Source organism: Ctenopharyngodon idella, chromosome 18 (genome assembly GCF_019924925.1).
Source record: "Ctenopharyngodon idella isolate HZGC_01 chromosome 18, HZGC01, whole genome shotgun sequence".
Taxonomy (NCBI): Eukaryota; Metazoa; Chordata; class Actinopteri; order Cypriniformes; family Xenocyprididae; genus Ctenopharyngodon; species Ctenopharyngodon idella.
In genome coordinates this window covers 8,557,340-8,572,602 of record NC_067237.1, presented here as the reverse complement: position 1 = coordinate 8,572,602, position 15,263 = coordinate 8,557,340, and the positions used below count along the sequence as shown (strand labels likewise).

The 15,263-nt window shown below is 38.4% G+C and overlaps 1 protein-coding gene and 1 long non-coding RNA gene across 4 annotated transcripts in view; one reads left to right on the top strand and one right to left on the bottom strand.

Moving 5' to 3' along the window:
• The first annotated feature begins 1,728 nt into the window (after nucleotides 1-1,728).
• Nucleotides 1,729-9,193, top strand: LOC127499633 (uncharacterized). Its single transcript, XR_007926153.1, has 2 exons — nucleotides 1,729-7,229; nucleotides 7,409-9,193. It is a non-coding gene; the product is annotated as an uncharacterized LOC127499633 (long non-coding RNA).
• mapk6 (mitogen-activated protein kinase 6) overlaps nucleotides 8,871-15,263 on the bottom strand; it is a 24,430-nt gene continuing 18,037 nt past the window's right edge. For all 3 annotated transcript variants that reach the window (XM_051870039.1, XM_051870040.1, XM_051870038.1), the window contains exons 3-6: nucleotides 13,126-13,270; nucleotides 12,278-12,442; nucleotides 11,813-12,014; nucleotides 8,871-11,522 (exon numbers count right to left, since the gene is read on the bottom strand). In XM_051870039.1, the coding sequence (XP_051725999.1) occupies nucleotides 10,403-11,522; nucleotides 11,813-12,014; nucleotides 12,278-12,442; nucleotides 13,126-13,270 (1,632 nt within the window). In that variant the 3' untranslated portion in view covers nucleotides 8,871-10,402. The remainder of the gene's footprint in view (nucleotides 11,523-11,812; nucleotides 12,015-12,277; nucleotides 12,443-13,125; nucleotides 13,271-15,263) is intronic.

The following is a 15,263-nucleotide window of genomic DNA, read 5'->3' as shown; positions in this document are numbered from 1 at the left end:
TACTTCTCTCTTGAATGAGAGTTAGGGTGGATGTTATTAACATTCTCATTCACCATCTGAGTAATGATTTTTATTCATACGTTGTGGTAGTTATTGTAATGATTCACATATAGTGTTCCTTATTTATAGAGTCACATGTAAGGTGCGTGCGTGAGGGAGAGTCTCTGTATGGATAAGGTTTTGGTGGGTCTGGGCGTTCTTTGATTTCTAGGAATGTTTTGTGAGTCATCTACTTGGTGAGTTCACAATTAACAGGTGCTCCAAATGCTGAACTACCTGTTTAACAAGCCATGTCAGCCTCCTGGGACTGTTTCATATACCATATAAAGTCTTTCCTCATTATGTTCCTACGACTGAATGGAAACTGCAGAGTCCGATCCAAGAGTTTATAAAGCCTTCTGGAAAACACCACAAAGTATATGGTGGTTCAATAGTGCATCCTGTCTATTAACTGAAGACAAAGACAAGTAGAAAAGGGCTGTGCTCTTATGCATCACATTAATAGTTTTAACTGTGATGTGAAGTACTAGGCCTATTATATAACAATGATCGTCTGTGATCAAGGCTTTGGCCTGCATCTGATCTTCTTCATTTGATACCTTTTCCATGACATTCAGTGTTTGTCTGTTTCATGTCATTGCTGAGTGCTTCAACAAGAGCAAACAAAAGATCTTATTGCATCAATAGGGCCACTCAACATGGTGCTTCAGTTTTAATATGTTAAAATTGAACAATAACACTTCACAGAGGTTATGCACACACAGAGGACAGAGAGAATATTATGTAAAGCCTGTATAAAGCAGAGACATTTGTTTATTTACTCAGAACATTTTTTGCCTAAAACTTTGAAATTGTGCCTCAAACATCTCGGATATGTCAGCAGTCATTACCTGTGTTAAATGTATAACTTGAATCAGATGCAGTTACAGTCAAGTTCACACATTTTTTATTCATAACACCCATTCTATACACTGTGAATGTGGTATGTGATAAATATAAAAGTAAATGAAAAATATGAACTTATATGCTGTTCATGTAGGCCTACATATGTATACAAATGTGTGATACTGCTTTTACACAATAGTTCATAAATAAGGTGAAAATGTTAAAACTGGGTGACACAATGGTGAGTTCATTGATAATGGAAATATTCTACAGTAATTATGAGATTTCGATGGCTGCTTTCAAAACACTGGTTCATGAAGCTTCCAAACCTTTACAATATATGGTACCACTTTTATTTTACGCTGCCGTAGTTACACGTTACAACATGTACTTACTATAGTAATAAATAAATAAATAATAAATAAATAAATACTATAGTAATAAATTATGCATAATTACAAGTAACTAACCCTAAACCAAACCCTAACCGTAACTCTATAGTAAGTACAAGTAGTTAATTAATAGTTCTCAGTACTTATTTGAGTAATTACAATGTAACTACGGCACTATATATATTGGAATGATGAGTGGTTCTATGGTTCTTTTAAACTCCCCAGGTCACGCGATTTTAGCAAACAAGGCTCAGTTTCATCATATTGTTTAATTCAAACTCTACAAATTTAATACATTTTAATAGACATGCATGTATAATACAAGGAGAATATTTAATTGTTTCTAATTTGAATAGTTTGCCAAGCCCTGACAAAGAAAAGACAAAACAAGCACTCACATCCATAAAAGAACACAAATTACACACACTTGATATTTAATGGTATTTAATTATTTGCACATTACATTCAATAGATAATAATTTCATAAAAAACATTTGTAATTGGTTTAGGAAAGGTGTCATTATACATGTTGAACTGTGTTCTCTTTGCATTTTCAGCATCTTTTCCAGCAGGTGTCGCAAACAGTGATTCATTTTGTCAAGCAATTAGTACAATTGATTCAAAGTTGCAAAAAGCTTTGTCTCCCCCATCATGAGCTTATTTTTACTCTACTAATGACAATTTTTCCAAACTAAGTTGAAGCAGAATGAAACACTGTGCCTCCACACAGCAGTGGTTTGTCATTACTGAATAAATTAATATTGTTGAATGAACTGGTTGAGTGAATGATTCAATGATTCACTCATAAAGAAAAGCTGTTGACTGTTTAGTTGCCGAATGAATCTGCTGTTGTTGCACTAATCGGTGAATTGCATAATTCTCTCAAAATTGATATCGGAGAGGCTTCTGAGGTAGCATAACGGTCTAATGATCTGCAACAAAATAGAGGGAAATTTGTTGATAACTAAGCAAATATTTAATTACTACAATACTTATTTCTTGATAGAAATGAAATAAAAGTTAAAAAAAGCTGTTCCGGAACATACATGTGTAAACAAACTGATAACAATCCGCAACTTTTAGATGCCATTTTATTTTTTAGCTCAGCCGTCACGGAATCGAATGCACAGAGTGTGATATCAAAGGCAATAAAGGATACATCTATGCTAGCTTCAAAAATCGATCAGATGAAGCAATCTCAGTAGACAGGATATGACACGATTATTATAATTGAATGGTTGGTTGTAAGAAACATTTTTCAGCTTTCGCATGCAGCCAGTGATTAATTCTTAAAGTTGCCTCTCCTGGTGTAAGGTTGCCCCCTGCGGAAACAGGGGCCGTTTACACAACACTGTTTTCAACATAAAACAGAAAACTTTTTACAAATTTTGCCACTTAATTTACATGACAATGGCGTTTTGGGCAACCCAGTCTCATTAGAAAAGCGTACCTGTGGGAACGTTTTCGCGAGTCGCAAAATACGTACCAATACATACATATCGCTGCAGTTTCGATGTGAAATGTCCACTGAGTGGCGCTAAAAGCGTGTTCATTTTTTTTTTTTTTTTGCTGGAACAGATAAACGTGAATATGGTACGTTTTTATGACGTTGGTTTTTATACGAATCACCGTAGTTCTGATTTGACATTTGCACTCCATTGCGTTTTGAAATAACGTACCACCAACACTACACCTAAACCTACCCGATAGTGTTAACAAAAGCAAATGTGACATAAAAAGCATCCGTCATCGTGCCATTTCAGCTTGTTTAGATCTCTCTTTGAGCTCTCTTATCGTGACTCGCCTTTCACGGAATTCGTACCCAGGGTTCCTCGTCTTAAGTACAACTCCGTGTCAGCTGAGCTACCGAGCAAACTTGTTATGTTAGAAAAGCGAAACATATGGAGCTGGTTAAGCGATGCAAAGTCCAAAATATATTCGTTTATAAATTGTGCACTGTGGTAAAAAAGCTTTTTTTAAGTCATAACATAATATTGTGCAAGGAAACGTGAAAACGAGTCTTTATTAATCCATAATCTGACCCCGTAATTGCAACTGTGTATGAAAACGATCAAAAGTGCTTGCCGTTTTACTGCCTCTAGCGTTCATTTCTGTTGGAAACTGCAGTGATATGTACGCATTGGTACATATTTTGGCGACTCGCGAAAACGTTCCCATAGGTACGTATTTCCTATGAGACCGGGTTGCTTTGGGGGGCCTGAAAATGCAAACTTTTTGTTTTTGAAAATAATACCATTATCATCTGCATGTACAAAAGTACAAAAATGTGCATTTGTATTACATGTTCAGTCTATAGGTGCATAGTTTTTCTTTACAAAGTGACATCGCCAACTACTGGCCTGGCATGCATAATACAGCGTTTTTAATAGTTTCCGCGGATCCATGTGAATGGGGATCAATTTGACAGCGTTGTCGTCTGTACGTGAAAAACGCGAAGGAAAAACTTTTCTGTTTTTAGTACATCGTTTTTGTGTAAACGTACCCTGAAAATCTTTTGTCTGTCTGAAATGTGCAAACACGGACAAGCGCAGTGATAAAAGGGAGAAGTCCCAGTAGTATTGGACTTTTATATTAGCACTCTTGAAACATTGCTTAAGCGAGGAAAAAAAAAAAAAAAAAAAACGAGAACTGATATATAGGCCTATACTGTATATAGGATGTCATTTTGTATGGACCCTCATGTGTGTTGACATTTGCTGATTTTTGTAATCAGGTAATCAAATCAGATTAGAAAGCAACACAATTTACCAAAAATAAAAGGCAGGAAATCTAAACCAGGAACACTTTGTTTTATAGCAGCATCAATCAAAACATCTCCTTAGTAGACAGTCCAACAAGTGTTCACATCCTTTAAAAAAGCAGGTTTATTAATAGCACATTTGAGTGTGTTTTAAAGTAAAGGGTCTTAAAGTAAAGTATTTTGAGATCCTCAGAGCCAGCTTAATATGACACCAATAAACCACAATGACAACATCCAGATGCTACATTAGGGCTATGCTAGCAGTTAAAAGTTCCTGTGTTTGCCGGGTTCTGTGAGTATTTTGGGGTGTGTAATGGCTTCCTCCCGCACACACTGCTGTAATTGGCACGCTGTGAAAATGAACGTCTGTGACCTTGAGTTAAGCAAGTGCTCTGTTAATCTGCTGTCAGCTGACTACCTTCAAAAGCAGCTTATCCTTTTGTTCCCTTGGCTCGACAGCCATTATTTTTATCCTAACGCCATCTGACAGTTTGACTGCGATTGTCAGTGAGGGTCACTCTGCTTGTGTGTGAATGGCATAAACCTGGTTTGGATCAGACAGGCATACTGAAAAACAAAGCATACTCTCACATGGGCTCAGTTTAACAGAGGTCGCAGCCGAGAGAAGCAGAGATCTGTCGGTTTGTTGTAATGGATCATTTTCAGTCATGGGAAACAGAAGCAAGTGACGCTTCTGTCACTGTTGTTGTTGATGCCTGAAAAGCGAAGCAGGGGAAATGCTAATGCAGAGAGAGTCTTGAAGAATGTGGTGTGTAAAATTCAGCTAGCCACTTATAAAAGGAAATATTATTAATCCTTACACCAGGGTTAAGGATCTGAAAAAACCCTTAACTATAAATATTAAACTTTGGTACATAACTCATCCAGCACAGTTTGTGTTACGCACATAAATTATATCATATGGCTTGGCTTGTTGAGGAAGGTTGTGATATTTCTTTTGTAAGTGAGTTTTTTGCCAATAAATCTAGCACCTAGCAACCAGAAAATGTTAGCTACATGCTAAAAACCACTCAAAACCCATTAGCAACTATATATCAACACCCTCAAAATAATTTTTGCAGTGAAGTACCACTTACTATGGCAGTGTTTTAGTGCCATGTAGTGTTGCAGTGGAGACAAGCTCATTCAAGTCTGTTTCTGAGTTAATGATAAGACCAAAACCATAGTCTTGGACCAAGACTCAAGAGTCCAAAAGAGTCCATATTTGTCATGGGCGTAGGAGCATGTGAACCCTTCTTTGGTTTTGGTCTTGAGTTGGACTCAAAGTAGCTGGTAAATAGGCCTTTCACAAGAATAAACTGAAAATTTTGAGAGTAAAGTCATATTGCAAAATTAATGAAGTTATAAACACGTAATCCAAGAGGAAAGACAATGTAAAACTTTACATGTTGCATTTATATTCTGGGCTCATCAGCTTGACTGTTGATAGTGTTTATTATCAATAAGGTGTATTTAGTCTTCCATTTATCACTGCACAATGCCAGGTTCAACATTTTAGAAGGATGTCCCCTTTGAGGTTACTTTTAAAATTTTATTCTTATAATATTACTACTTTAATCTCGCAAAATAACAACTTTATTCTTTAGACCAACCCTGCTCCTGGAGGGCTACAGTTCCAACTTCAGTTCCAACCCCAGGCCCGAAGTGACCATTGGGAGAATCAGGAGAATTCCTGGTGGGCTGCTCATAAAGTGGGCCGCCCCAACCCTAAACCTACCCTAAAGGCCGGAACACACCAAGCCGACGGTTGGCCGTCGGGCAGTTTTTGTTCGTCGGCCGACTAAGTTTTCTCAGTGTGTTCTGCACCGTCGGCTGAAGTTGGTCCTCGTCTGCTTTTTTCATTGGCGCTCGTCGGTCCGTCGGGCCATCTGATCATTCTGATTGGCTGTTCAGCTACTGCCACCTGCTGGTACGGAAAGGCATTTCATCTTGCGCAGGCGCAGAACGGACGTGCTACTTGGCCGTCGGGTGTCGGCCAAGTAGCTCTGTGAAGTGTTATTGTTCAATTTTAACATATTAAAACTGAACTTTGGACACAGACGCTGCCGACGTGAGCCAACCCCGCAGTCTGCTTTCGTCACCACTAGTTCGTCGGCGTCTGTTTGGTGTGTTCCGGCCTTAAAACAATGCAAATATAGTGATTTCTGATAGGTAGCATTATTCGTCAAAACACCGGCACAGTAACACTTTGACATAAAGGCAGTTTCACATGGGACATGGAAAGCGAAGTCTGTAGTTAATTTTTAATGAGAGACAAACAAAATTGGCAAATCGCAGGCGGTTCTAGTGGTGAAGATGGTGTGTAAGCTGTGCTTGTGCACCCAAAATCCCGTCACTTGCGCATGCTCTTCGTAGCGGTTATAGCCTAAATATTATTAGCCAATATGGTAGGGGACACGTAGTGTTTCTTACAAAGTGACATCGCCAACTACTGGCCTGGCAGCATAAAACAGCATTTTTAGTCATTTTCGTAGATCCGTGTGAACGGGGATCGTTTTTGACAATGTTGTTGTCTTTACGGTAACTGGAAATCTGGTAACACTTTATTTTGATGGTCCCTTTTGAACATTCTGTTGATTATAAGTAACTTGTCAACTAACTCTCATTAGAGGATTAGTAGGCTCAATATCTGCTAACTCTTTATTGTAATGGTCCCCCAACAGACATTCTACTGACTATAAGTAAATTTGCAAGTACATGTCAACTTATTCTAACCCTAACCCTACCAGTCTACTGATACTAACACTCTAATAATGAGAGTTAGTTGACATGTAGGTGCTATGTTACTTATAATCAACAGAATGTGTTAAAGGGTACCAACAAAATAAAGTGAAACCAGAAAACCTTTACATTTTTAGAACATTGTTGTCGTGTAAATGTACCCGAAACTTTACAGAACGGTAAACTTCCAGGAACAGGGTTGGCTATGGATTTATTTTCAAAATTGAACTTATTTTTTTAGTTTAAAGTGGTACAAAAATGCCATTGCAACACACTATCTTAATGAAATGTAAAAATCTACTTTGTAAATGTAAACCATTTTCCATATACACCATCTAGGTTCAAGAAACCAGCTGATTATTGTGTCTCTGGAAGAACATAACTCCCTCCAGGCTGTGTGGACATGGTAACCACACGCATGTTGTGGTTGATGTTCCTAAGGAACCGACGTAAGGACGCACGTCAGCCTGTTATCCTGAAACTCACAGCTGGGCTGCTTTTCAGCTGAGCTCCGGGGTCTGATGGGAATAGTCTCCATTTAGATCTTATAAGCAGCTCAGATTTTATTGGTGAATACTGATTTCATTTGATATTAGAAAGCTTAATAGTTTTTTTTTCACATTCTCAGGTATGGCTGTGAACTTTTCATGACGAATGTTGCTGTGTGGTTGCTAAGGTGTTCTGGATGGCAATTGCCATGTAGTTGCCAGATGGTTCGTTACTGGCCAAAGTCAACAGTCCCAAGACTCTCTGATATTCTGACCTCTTTAAAATAAACCTACGGGATATTTCCACCATGCAAAAACTGCGATTCAAGTTAGAAAAGCTCATTACAGGCTTCTCAGAGAGGTTTTCAACCCCTGCCCAAGGGTGACCCCATCAGTGAAGGGAGTTTCTCTGCCCCAGGGTCACAAGATCTCAGCCTGGCATCATGGCAGACTCTACAAACATCCGTTGCTATGTATAATCAAAAAACATTACAGAAACAACTCCTCCTGAAAACCTAAAATGATTGTCTGTCATATCTTTTGCCTCAGAGCTCTTAATGGAACAGTAAATGTCATCTTGTGATATTGTCTGTGAAATATATGTGGAAATTTAAGTTTATAGTCTGATAATCTAACTGTTAGAAGAAATCCATTTAGCTACAGTAAAGCAATAAAGTCTTTCACTATTTGAATCAATTGGTCCTAACTGGTTCATTGTAAATGGTCTTGGCCCACCATCAACAATTTATTTGAGCTTATAATTGTACAAAGTCATGTATCCACTGCAGGAACTTTCCCCAGGAACTAGGGACTTTGGGGTAGTACTCGGTGTGTGTTTCAGCTGCAGGGACCAGACCTTTAAATGAAGTTCTGGGTAAAAATTTCCCCTTCAGAAAGTCCCTGCTCACGAGGTAGTACTTTTTCAAAGTTCAGGAACTTTCGGAGGTGGGACTTGGCCGCTTAAAATGTTGATTGGTTGACTCCACGCAGCATTTTATTTCCACAGTAAGTGTGCAGTAAGAATTGTTTGCTATTCAAATCAACAATGGAGTTCTAAAAAAAAAAATATATATATATATTCAACCAATGCTGAGGTTCAGGCTTTATTGAGCTTATACGCAGAGGATGAAATCCAGCGGAAACTGGAAAGTTGCACGCAGTCCTACATCACCGCCTAATCTTTACAATACTTCAGACCACAATGGAAACTCAAACAGCAACAGGTCTGGGGGAAAAAAAGTTCCTGGTAATTTTAGTGGAAACGTGGCTTAAGACAACACTTATTGGTATTGCTTGGATTAGATAGTCTTATATAACCTAATGTGTTTAGTTTTACAGCATCTACAACATCATAGTTTTCTTTTTTCTCATGAACCTAGTGCATAATATTATATGCACTTATATCATTAATAAGCATGTGTGATAGAGCTGTTGGTACTAGATCAGTGACTATAGGACATGAAATTTTACACAAACCTGCAGCTAGCCATGATCGGTGTGAACTAACAGAGGGAAACCCCTCTTCTGAAACAAAGAATGTTTACATATTTTTGCCCATATATATATATAAATACACTAAAATTGAAAAAAAGATGACAGTCATACACTTGCTGGCCATTTTATTGATGTTATTTTACAGTGGAACCAATGATAACAGAATGGAAACCAGCACTTAAAGGCAAAATTAACAAAAAAATAAAAATAAAAAATAAAGTGTTTTCTACATGCTATATCTGAAACTAATTCAATCATGCTCGTTTGGAAAAAAAAAAAGTTACTTTAATAAAAACATACAATTAAAATAAAATTAATGACTTACAATATACTTCACCATTAACTTCATTTTAAATGTACCTTCCATTGGTTTTCTTCCATGCACAATTTCTAACAATATATTTATTTTTATTTATATATATATATATATATATATATATATATATATATATATATATATATATATATATATATATATATATATATATATATATATATATATATAAAAAGAAAACAAAATTAAGACTTTTAGGCGCATAAAATTCCATAAAGCAGTATTTCACTCGTACAAAGCACCTACAAGTACAAAAAAAAAAAAAAAAAAAAAAAAAAAAAAAAATTACTACGGTGAATCCTTGTGAAAACAAACGCTGGAACTTGGGAGAGCGTCATGAATTTCTGTACAACTCAAACGGATGAGCGATCATCCACGGCTAAACAAACACAGAGCGCCAAAACAGACCAGAATGGAAGTCCAATGCCTCACATTGAAAAATTACAATGTTCTTAAAATAAATATCTCACATCTGCTAAAAATAAATAATGATCTTAACACTTCACTATGGCAAATGCAAAATGAAAAATAGAAGTCGATGTGCACTACATTGTTGAGAGGGCAAGTGTTTCTTTAAAGCACTACAGTTGGGAGACGGAACCTTCTGCTGTTACCTTGAGGTAGATAACGCCTTTACAAACTTAGTTAACGTATTGCAAGCCTACAGTTAACGCTTGCTGTGCTGGCATCACGTTTGAGGAAGTTTACAGTATGAACAAAATAACAAAAAGCTTCGCTTTTAAATGGAAATGAGGTGGAAAGTCAAATAAATACATTAGCCTTAGTTTAAAAAAAAAAAAAAAAAAAAACCAGGAAGAGAAAGGCCAAGACGCACTGCTTTTGTCTGTCCTATTGGCTGTCAGTCAGAAGGTCACATTTTGATGTCAGTGGCAGCATCTCCCACACGGTTAGTGCATTATTCCACCCTTTTTTCTCTATTCCTTTGCTTGCAATGAATAAACCATCCATTTCTCTACTTAACAGTCGTTCCTAAGTCTTTCCCTAACCTGTTTCTGAATCTACAGTACACTGTGTGCAAATGTCATGCCGTTAGTTTCTTTTTATATATATTATCAGAGTTGGAACTGAAAATTAGGGGGGGAAAAACATGTTTCATGTGTAGGAACACAGTCCAGCACTTTGGATGAACTTACGAACTGAATTCATTAACATTTAATCCACAAATTTTAAAAAAGAAAAAGTTTCCTTAAAAAGTAACCATATGTAAAAAGATAAATGATTCAAGTACAGAAATACATAACTCTATAAAAAATAAGCTGGACTCTGCTAGAATGGGGTGGATTTTTTAATTTAAATGCTTGAAAATGCTGCTGTAGGTTTTATGGGCAATTTGTGGGGAGCGTTTAACAGCAGAGGGTGTTAGCGTGGCCTGGATTGACTTCAGAGGAATGTCACCCGCTCCTTCGAACCCCGGAATGGCCAGAGACTCCAGCTGCATGTTAAAGACTATCTCGCCGCCGCAGGATATGAAGTCACCCTCCGGAGCGGAGACCTCGGCGGGCTCGGGGATCTCGGACTCAACCTCCTCACGCTTGCTGAAGAGGCGGTCTAGGTAACTGCTCTGACAGCTGCTGTTCTCCTTCTGGAGCTGCTCGTCTTTGCGGACGTCCCAGCAAGCCTCGTCGATCAGGCTGCTCTCGGCAACGTCGGTGTCCGTGAAACTTTCCCAAGGACAGGGTGCCCGGACGCCGAGCTGTGCCAGGTTGACTAGACACTTCTCTTCTTTTTCCTGACTGATGGACTTGGACATGGAGCCGCAAGGAGCACGAGTGTCCAGTTGGGAAACTGAGGTGTTCAACTCGTTTAGGAGGTCAACGTCACCGGATTCCGGCTGGAGGCTCAGTTTGATGGTGCTGGCGATAAACGAGTCAAAGTCAAAGCCCTGGTTGTGGTTCTGGTGTTTTTCTTGTTCACGATCCTTCTCGGCCACACTGTGGTTTTGAGACGCTTCCTGCAGGGCGATCTGGGCCTTGACCAGTCCGTTCTTCTCACACTTGCTCTTGCCTTTTTTGTCAATCTTCTCTTTGCTCTGCTGTTCTTTCCAGTTAGAGAGGTCGATGATGAGTTTGGGCTCGTAGTAGTGGTTCACCTCACTGTCCCTCCAGATCAGATTATCCAGGTAGGATGGGGACACAGCTTTGTAGTTGCAAGTGTAGCTGCACTCCTGGTCGCAGTACTTGTTCTCATGGTGATCTTCCTGTTGCCACGAGTGCTCTGGGGGGAGGTCGAACGATGGATCCTCTAGGAACTTTTCGCACTCTCCATCCATATATTTCCGTGGGTCGATCTGAACCTCCTCCTCGTCTGTGACGTCTGACATAGCTCGAGGATCACGCTGCACATCATCTACTTCATGGGTGCTGTGCAGGTGCCAGTCTTGATCAGAGAACTGACTTTCATGGTACCTACAGTGGGGAAAAAGAGAAACAAATGTCAATTTATTGGGCTTTAAATGTTATAAATTTGTAAGCTTGATGAACAGTTTTGTAGACTTCTGCTTTTACCCAATTAATTATGTAGGAGCTGTACTTAAATACTGCTTACAAAGAAAATAGCTTTGTATTAGCAAGATGGCAGCCAAGAGAACCAACTTTCCTTAAATGAGCTTGGCTTATGCTTACTCTACTCTTACGAAAGTCAAGTCTCACAGAATGATGAACCGATGCTGGTATTTCTCCATTAAGTGTGAGCTCACCTGTCCCAATTGTAGATGTGACTGTGGCTCTCATCCATAAGCAAGATGTCATCCACCTCATCCTCAATGTGGAAGGGGTGCAAGGACACTGGTTCATCTAGTGGGAATGAGTAATCGCTCATGTATGGGTGAGCAAGAGCCTCTTCCGCAGTGAGCCGGTCCATGGGGTTAAAGGTCAAGATCTTCTCCAGGAAATCCAAGGCTGCAGTGGACAAATGAACAATAATACATCAGATTTAGGCTGCTATTTATGTTTGCTTAACACAATATGGTTTAGCATCAAGAGTAACAGAACTGAGATAATTTTCTAAAACCATAGAGAATCCTATGGATTGCTGCAAAATTGGGTCATGGGAAGGGAGAGTGCAAGAGAGAGTGGTATTCAAGTTTCCAGGAATTTAAGCATCCATAAACTGGAGTTTCTATGAATTGCATGCATTCTACAAATATGGTTGAGCAACTTACCCTCAGGGCTGACACCAGGCAGTAACTTGGCAAGCGGCGTGTGTGGTTCTGACATGTCGTTCCTGATAAAGACAGGTATTACACTTTGAAGCTCAAGTCTGTCTTCCTCGTGGACTACTGGAATGGATTCCAGAATCAGCTGCATCTGTTCCAGCTCGTGAGCTCCTGCACACACACAAATGATTAATTCAGAAAAACTGTGTCAAAGCAAATTCACTGCCAATATTTGGCACAACAGATACTTGTATACACAAAAAAAAAAAATGATCTAGTTTAGTGTGCGTGTTTGTCAAGACTGACGGCTAATTTCAACCTCAGGGTTCCCACATTATTTGACCAATGAATTTCCATGACTTTTCCAGTTGTTAAGGATTACTGGATATGGACTTGTAAAAATAAATTTATAGAGACTGAGCTTACAAAGAGTAGTTTATAGGCAATGAAATAAACTGGAGCTGAGTGTAACTAAAAACATTTATACTCAATAAGGACATTTCCATGACCTTTTACAATTTTATTAATTTCAATAACTTTTTGGGGCCTCCAAATCACAATTTTAAAATGGCCAGATATTTCCTAAGCCTGCATCCAAACTAAAATGCACCAAAACCAACAGTTCTGCCCCAGTTTCCTGTAAGTTTGAGTTCACAGAAAGAGCTTTTCTCTTTACTACTACGCAAGAAAAAAACCCTTGTCCTAGTTTATTATAATACACTTCCACCACAGGAAATAACCTTCAACTACCTGTTCATCGTGTGTGCAAGATAATAGAAGATAGTGTCACAAAGATATGAACAACTAAAAAAGGTGGCAGAATAAACACACACAAACACACAATGTTTTAATACCTGCAAAGAGTGTTTTTCCAGTCAGCATCTCAGCAAAGATGCACCCAGCGGCCCACATGTCAATGGCTTTGGTGTAGTTATTTGGGGAAAGGAGCAGACGAGGAGAACGATACCATTTAGTGACCAGTCCCTCAGACAGATGCCCCTATGGAAGAGAGATAACCAATGTCACAGTGTCAAAACACACATCCTTGGAAATAACACTGCAGTTACAAAAATCCTTCAAAAGGTTGGCAGAAACTGTAACTCACACGTGCATTTATGAAATAACACCCCCTACTGCATGAGCAGTTAATTCATGTTCCTCATGTCTCATCTTGTTCATTGACGAGGTCATGCACCACATGGCCACATGTACAAAACACTCAGGACAACTGTACCAGACAGTTCCTGAGTAAAGCAGGGCTGCCAGCACATGGCCCAGTTTCACATCTACCCTTCACATGAAAAGGCTTATAATAACTTTATGAACATTTAATATTCAATCAACAGTTTCTAGCTATGCTACAGTCAGGCCCATTGTTATTTTCCAAAACATTTTAATGTATTTCATAATTCAAGTATGCATTATGGGTGTAAATTGTTGTCTTTGGTAACGAGAGTTAGAGTAACTACTGCCCCCCTTGAGTACTACTGTTTGTTACTGCCACAGTAACCCAAGAATTCTCTGTTATGCACAACAGGACCAAGGCTTTGCCAAACCAACCATTGTAGGCTTCTGGCCTATAGATCTAAAGGAACACAGAAAGATAATGACTCAAGGAGGACACAAATGGACAGACAGACAGACAGATCAAGACAGATAAGCAGTCCCTCTTGACAAAGAATCAGGATAATCCGTCTCGGACAAGTCACTGACATTAGCCAGCACCTCTGGGTTCACCACTGTTCATTAGAGCTGCACGATTCTGGATAAACTGAAAATCACATTTTGTGTTTCAAATAGAGATAATTCTCCCATGATTCTGAACAGACAACTAAACAAAATAACTTGTAATTTTCTAGAGGTTCTGACAAAATGTTAATTGCTGCTATCTATTCAAAATGTTTAATTTGAATGAATTATTTTAAAAAAAAAAATGGTTTAAATGAATCATTCAATGACTCACTCAAAAATACTTCACTTGTTCCATTACTGGATGAATCAGCATTTCTGAACAAATCTCTTGAATTAATGATTCATGACATTTTCTAACAGTCACTTATCGATACAATCATTATTTGAAGTGCCAAATTACTTTCATAAGGTGATTTGTTCTATTTCATTGCTTCTATAGACATCAGTGTTTATATCCAAACTTTAAACTTTTATTCCATTTTATTTTACTTCTGTGATAATTTGAATATTTGTATCATGGTAATAGCAATACTGTGTGGTTGAAAAGACTGTCTGTGAAGCCGTTTCATACCTAGATAGCCTTTTTCTGGGTCAGCGGTCAAACACGGATTTCAGTGTTCCAGGTTTAATAGACATTGCCAAATCATTGCCATTTAGGAATGAAATCACTTTTTTTTTTAAAGATTAATCATGCAGCTCTACTGTTCATAGTGTCAAATACCCTCATAACACTCAGTGTGTCCAGTTAGTGGCCCAAAAAAAAAAAAAAAAAAAAAGTTCTAGTGATTCTTTAGGCCAGATATAACTCCGCAGTTCACTGTAAGGTCTATTTCTGTCTCCATGGTCATGTTCTTTTTGCAGGGTATCTGTCAAGCTGTTAAAACCAGATTACAGCAGACCGTATGTTCACAATTGGCCATTGAAAAACCTTCTCTGGACCAACAAATACCATCAGAGCCCGACAGACTAGGGAATCATTTTACATCACAACCAGACCTCAGTGACCTTTCACTCCCTCTTAAAACAGCACAGATGCTTGGAAGAACACCAACTTAAAAGGATTACTAAACAATCGTCATAGTCATAGTTTCTGCGTCAAAGGTCTTGCGCAGGGTTACATAATGCAATGAGAGCAGATTACCTGGAAGTAGATTACTAACATTCAGATCACATTCTACTCAAAGACTGTGTGAAAGAAAGACCCTGCTAAAGGATTAAACTTAAAACTCTCCTGCTTAATCGAAGGAGAAATACATTGCCTGTAATGGCAAGGTTAGATTTTTATGTTATCTGATCAAAA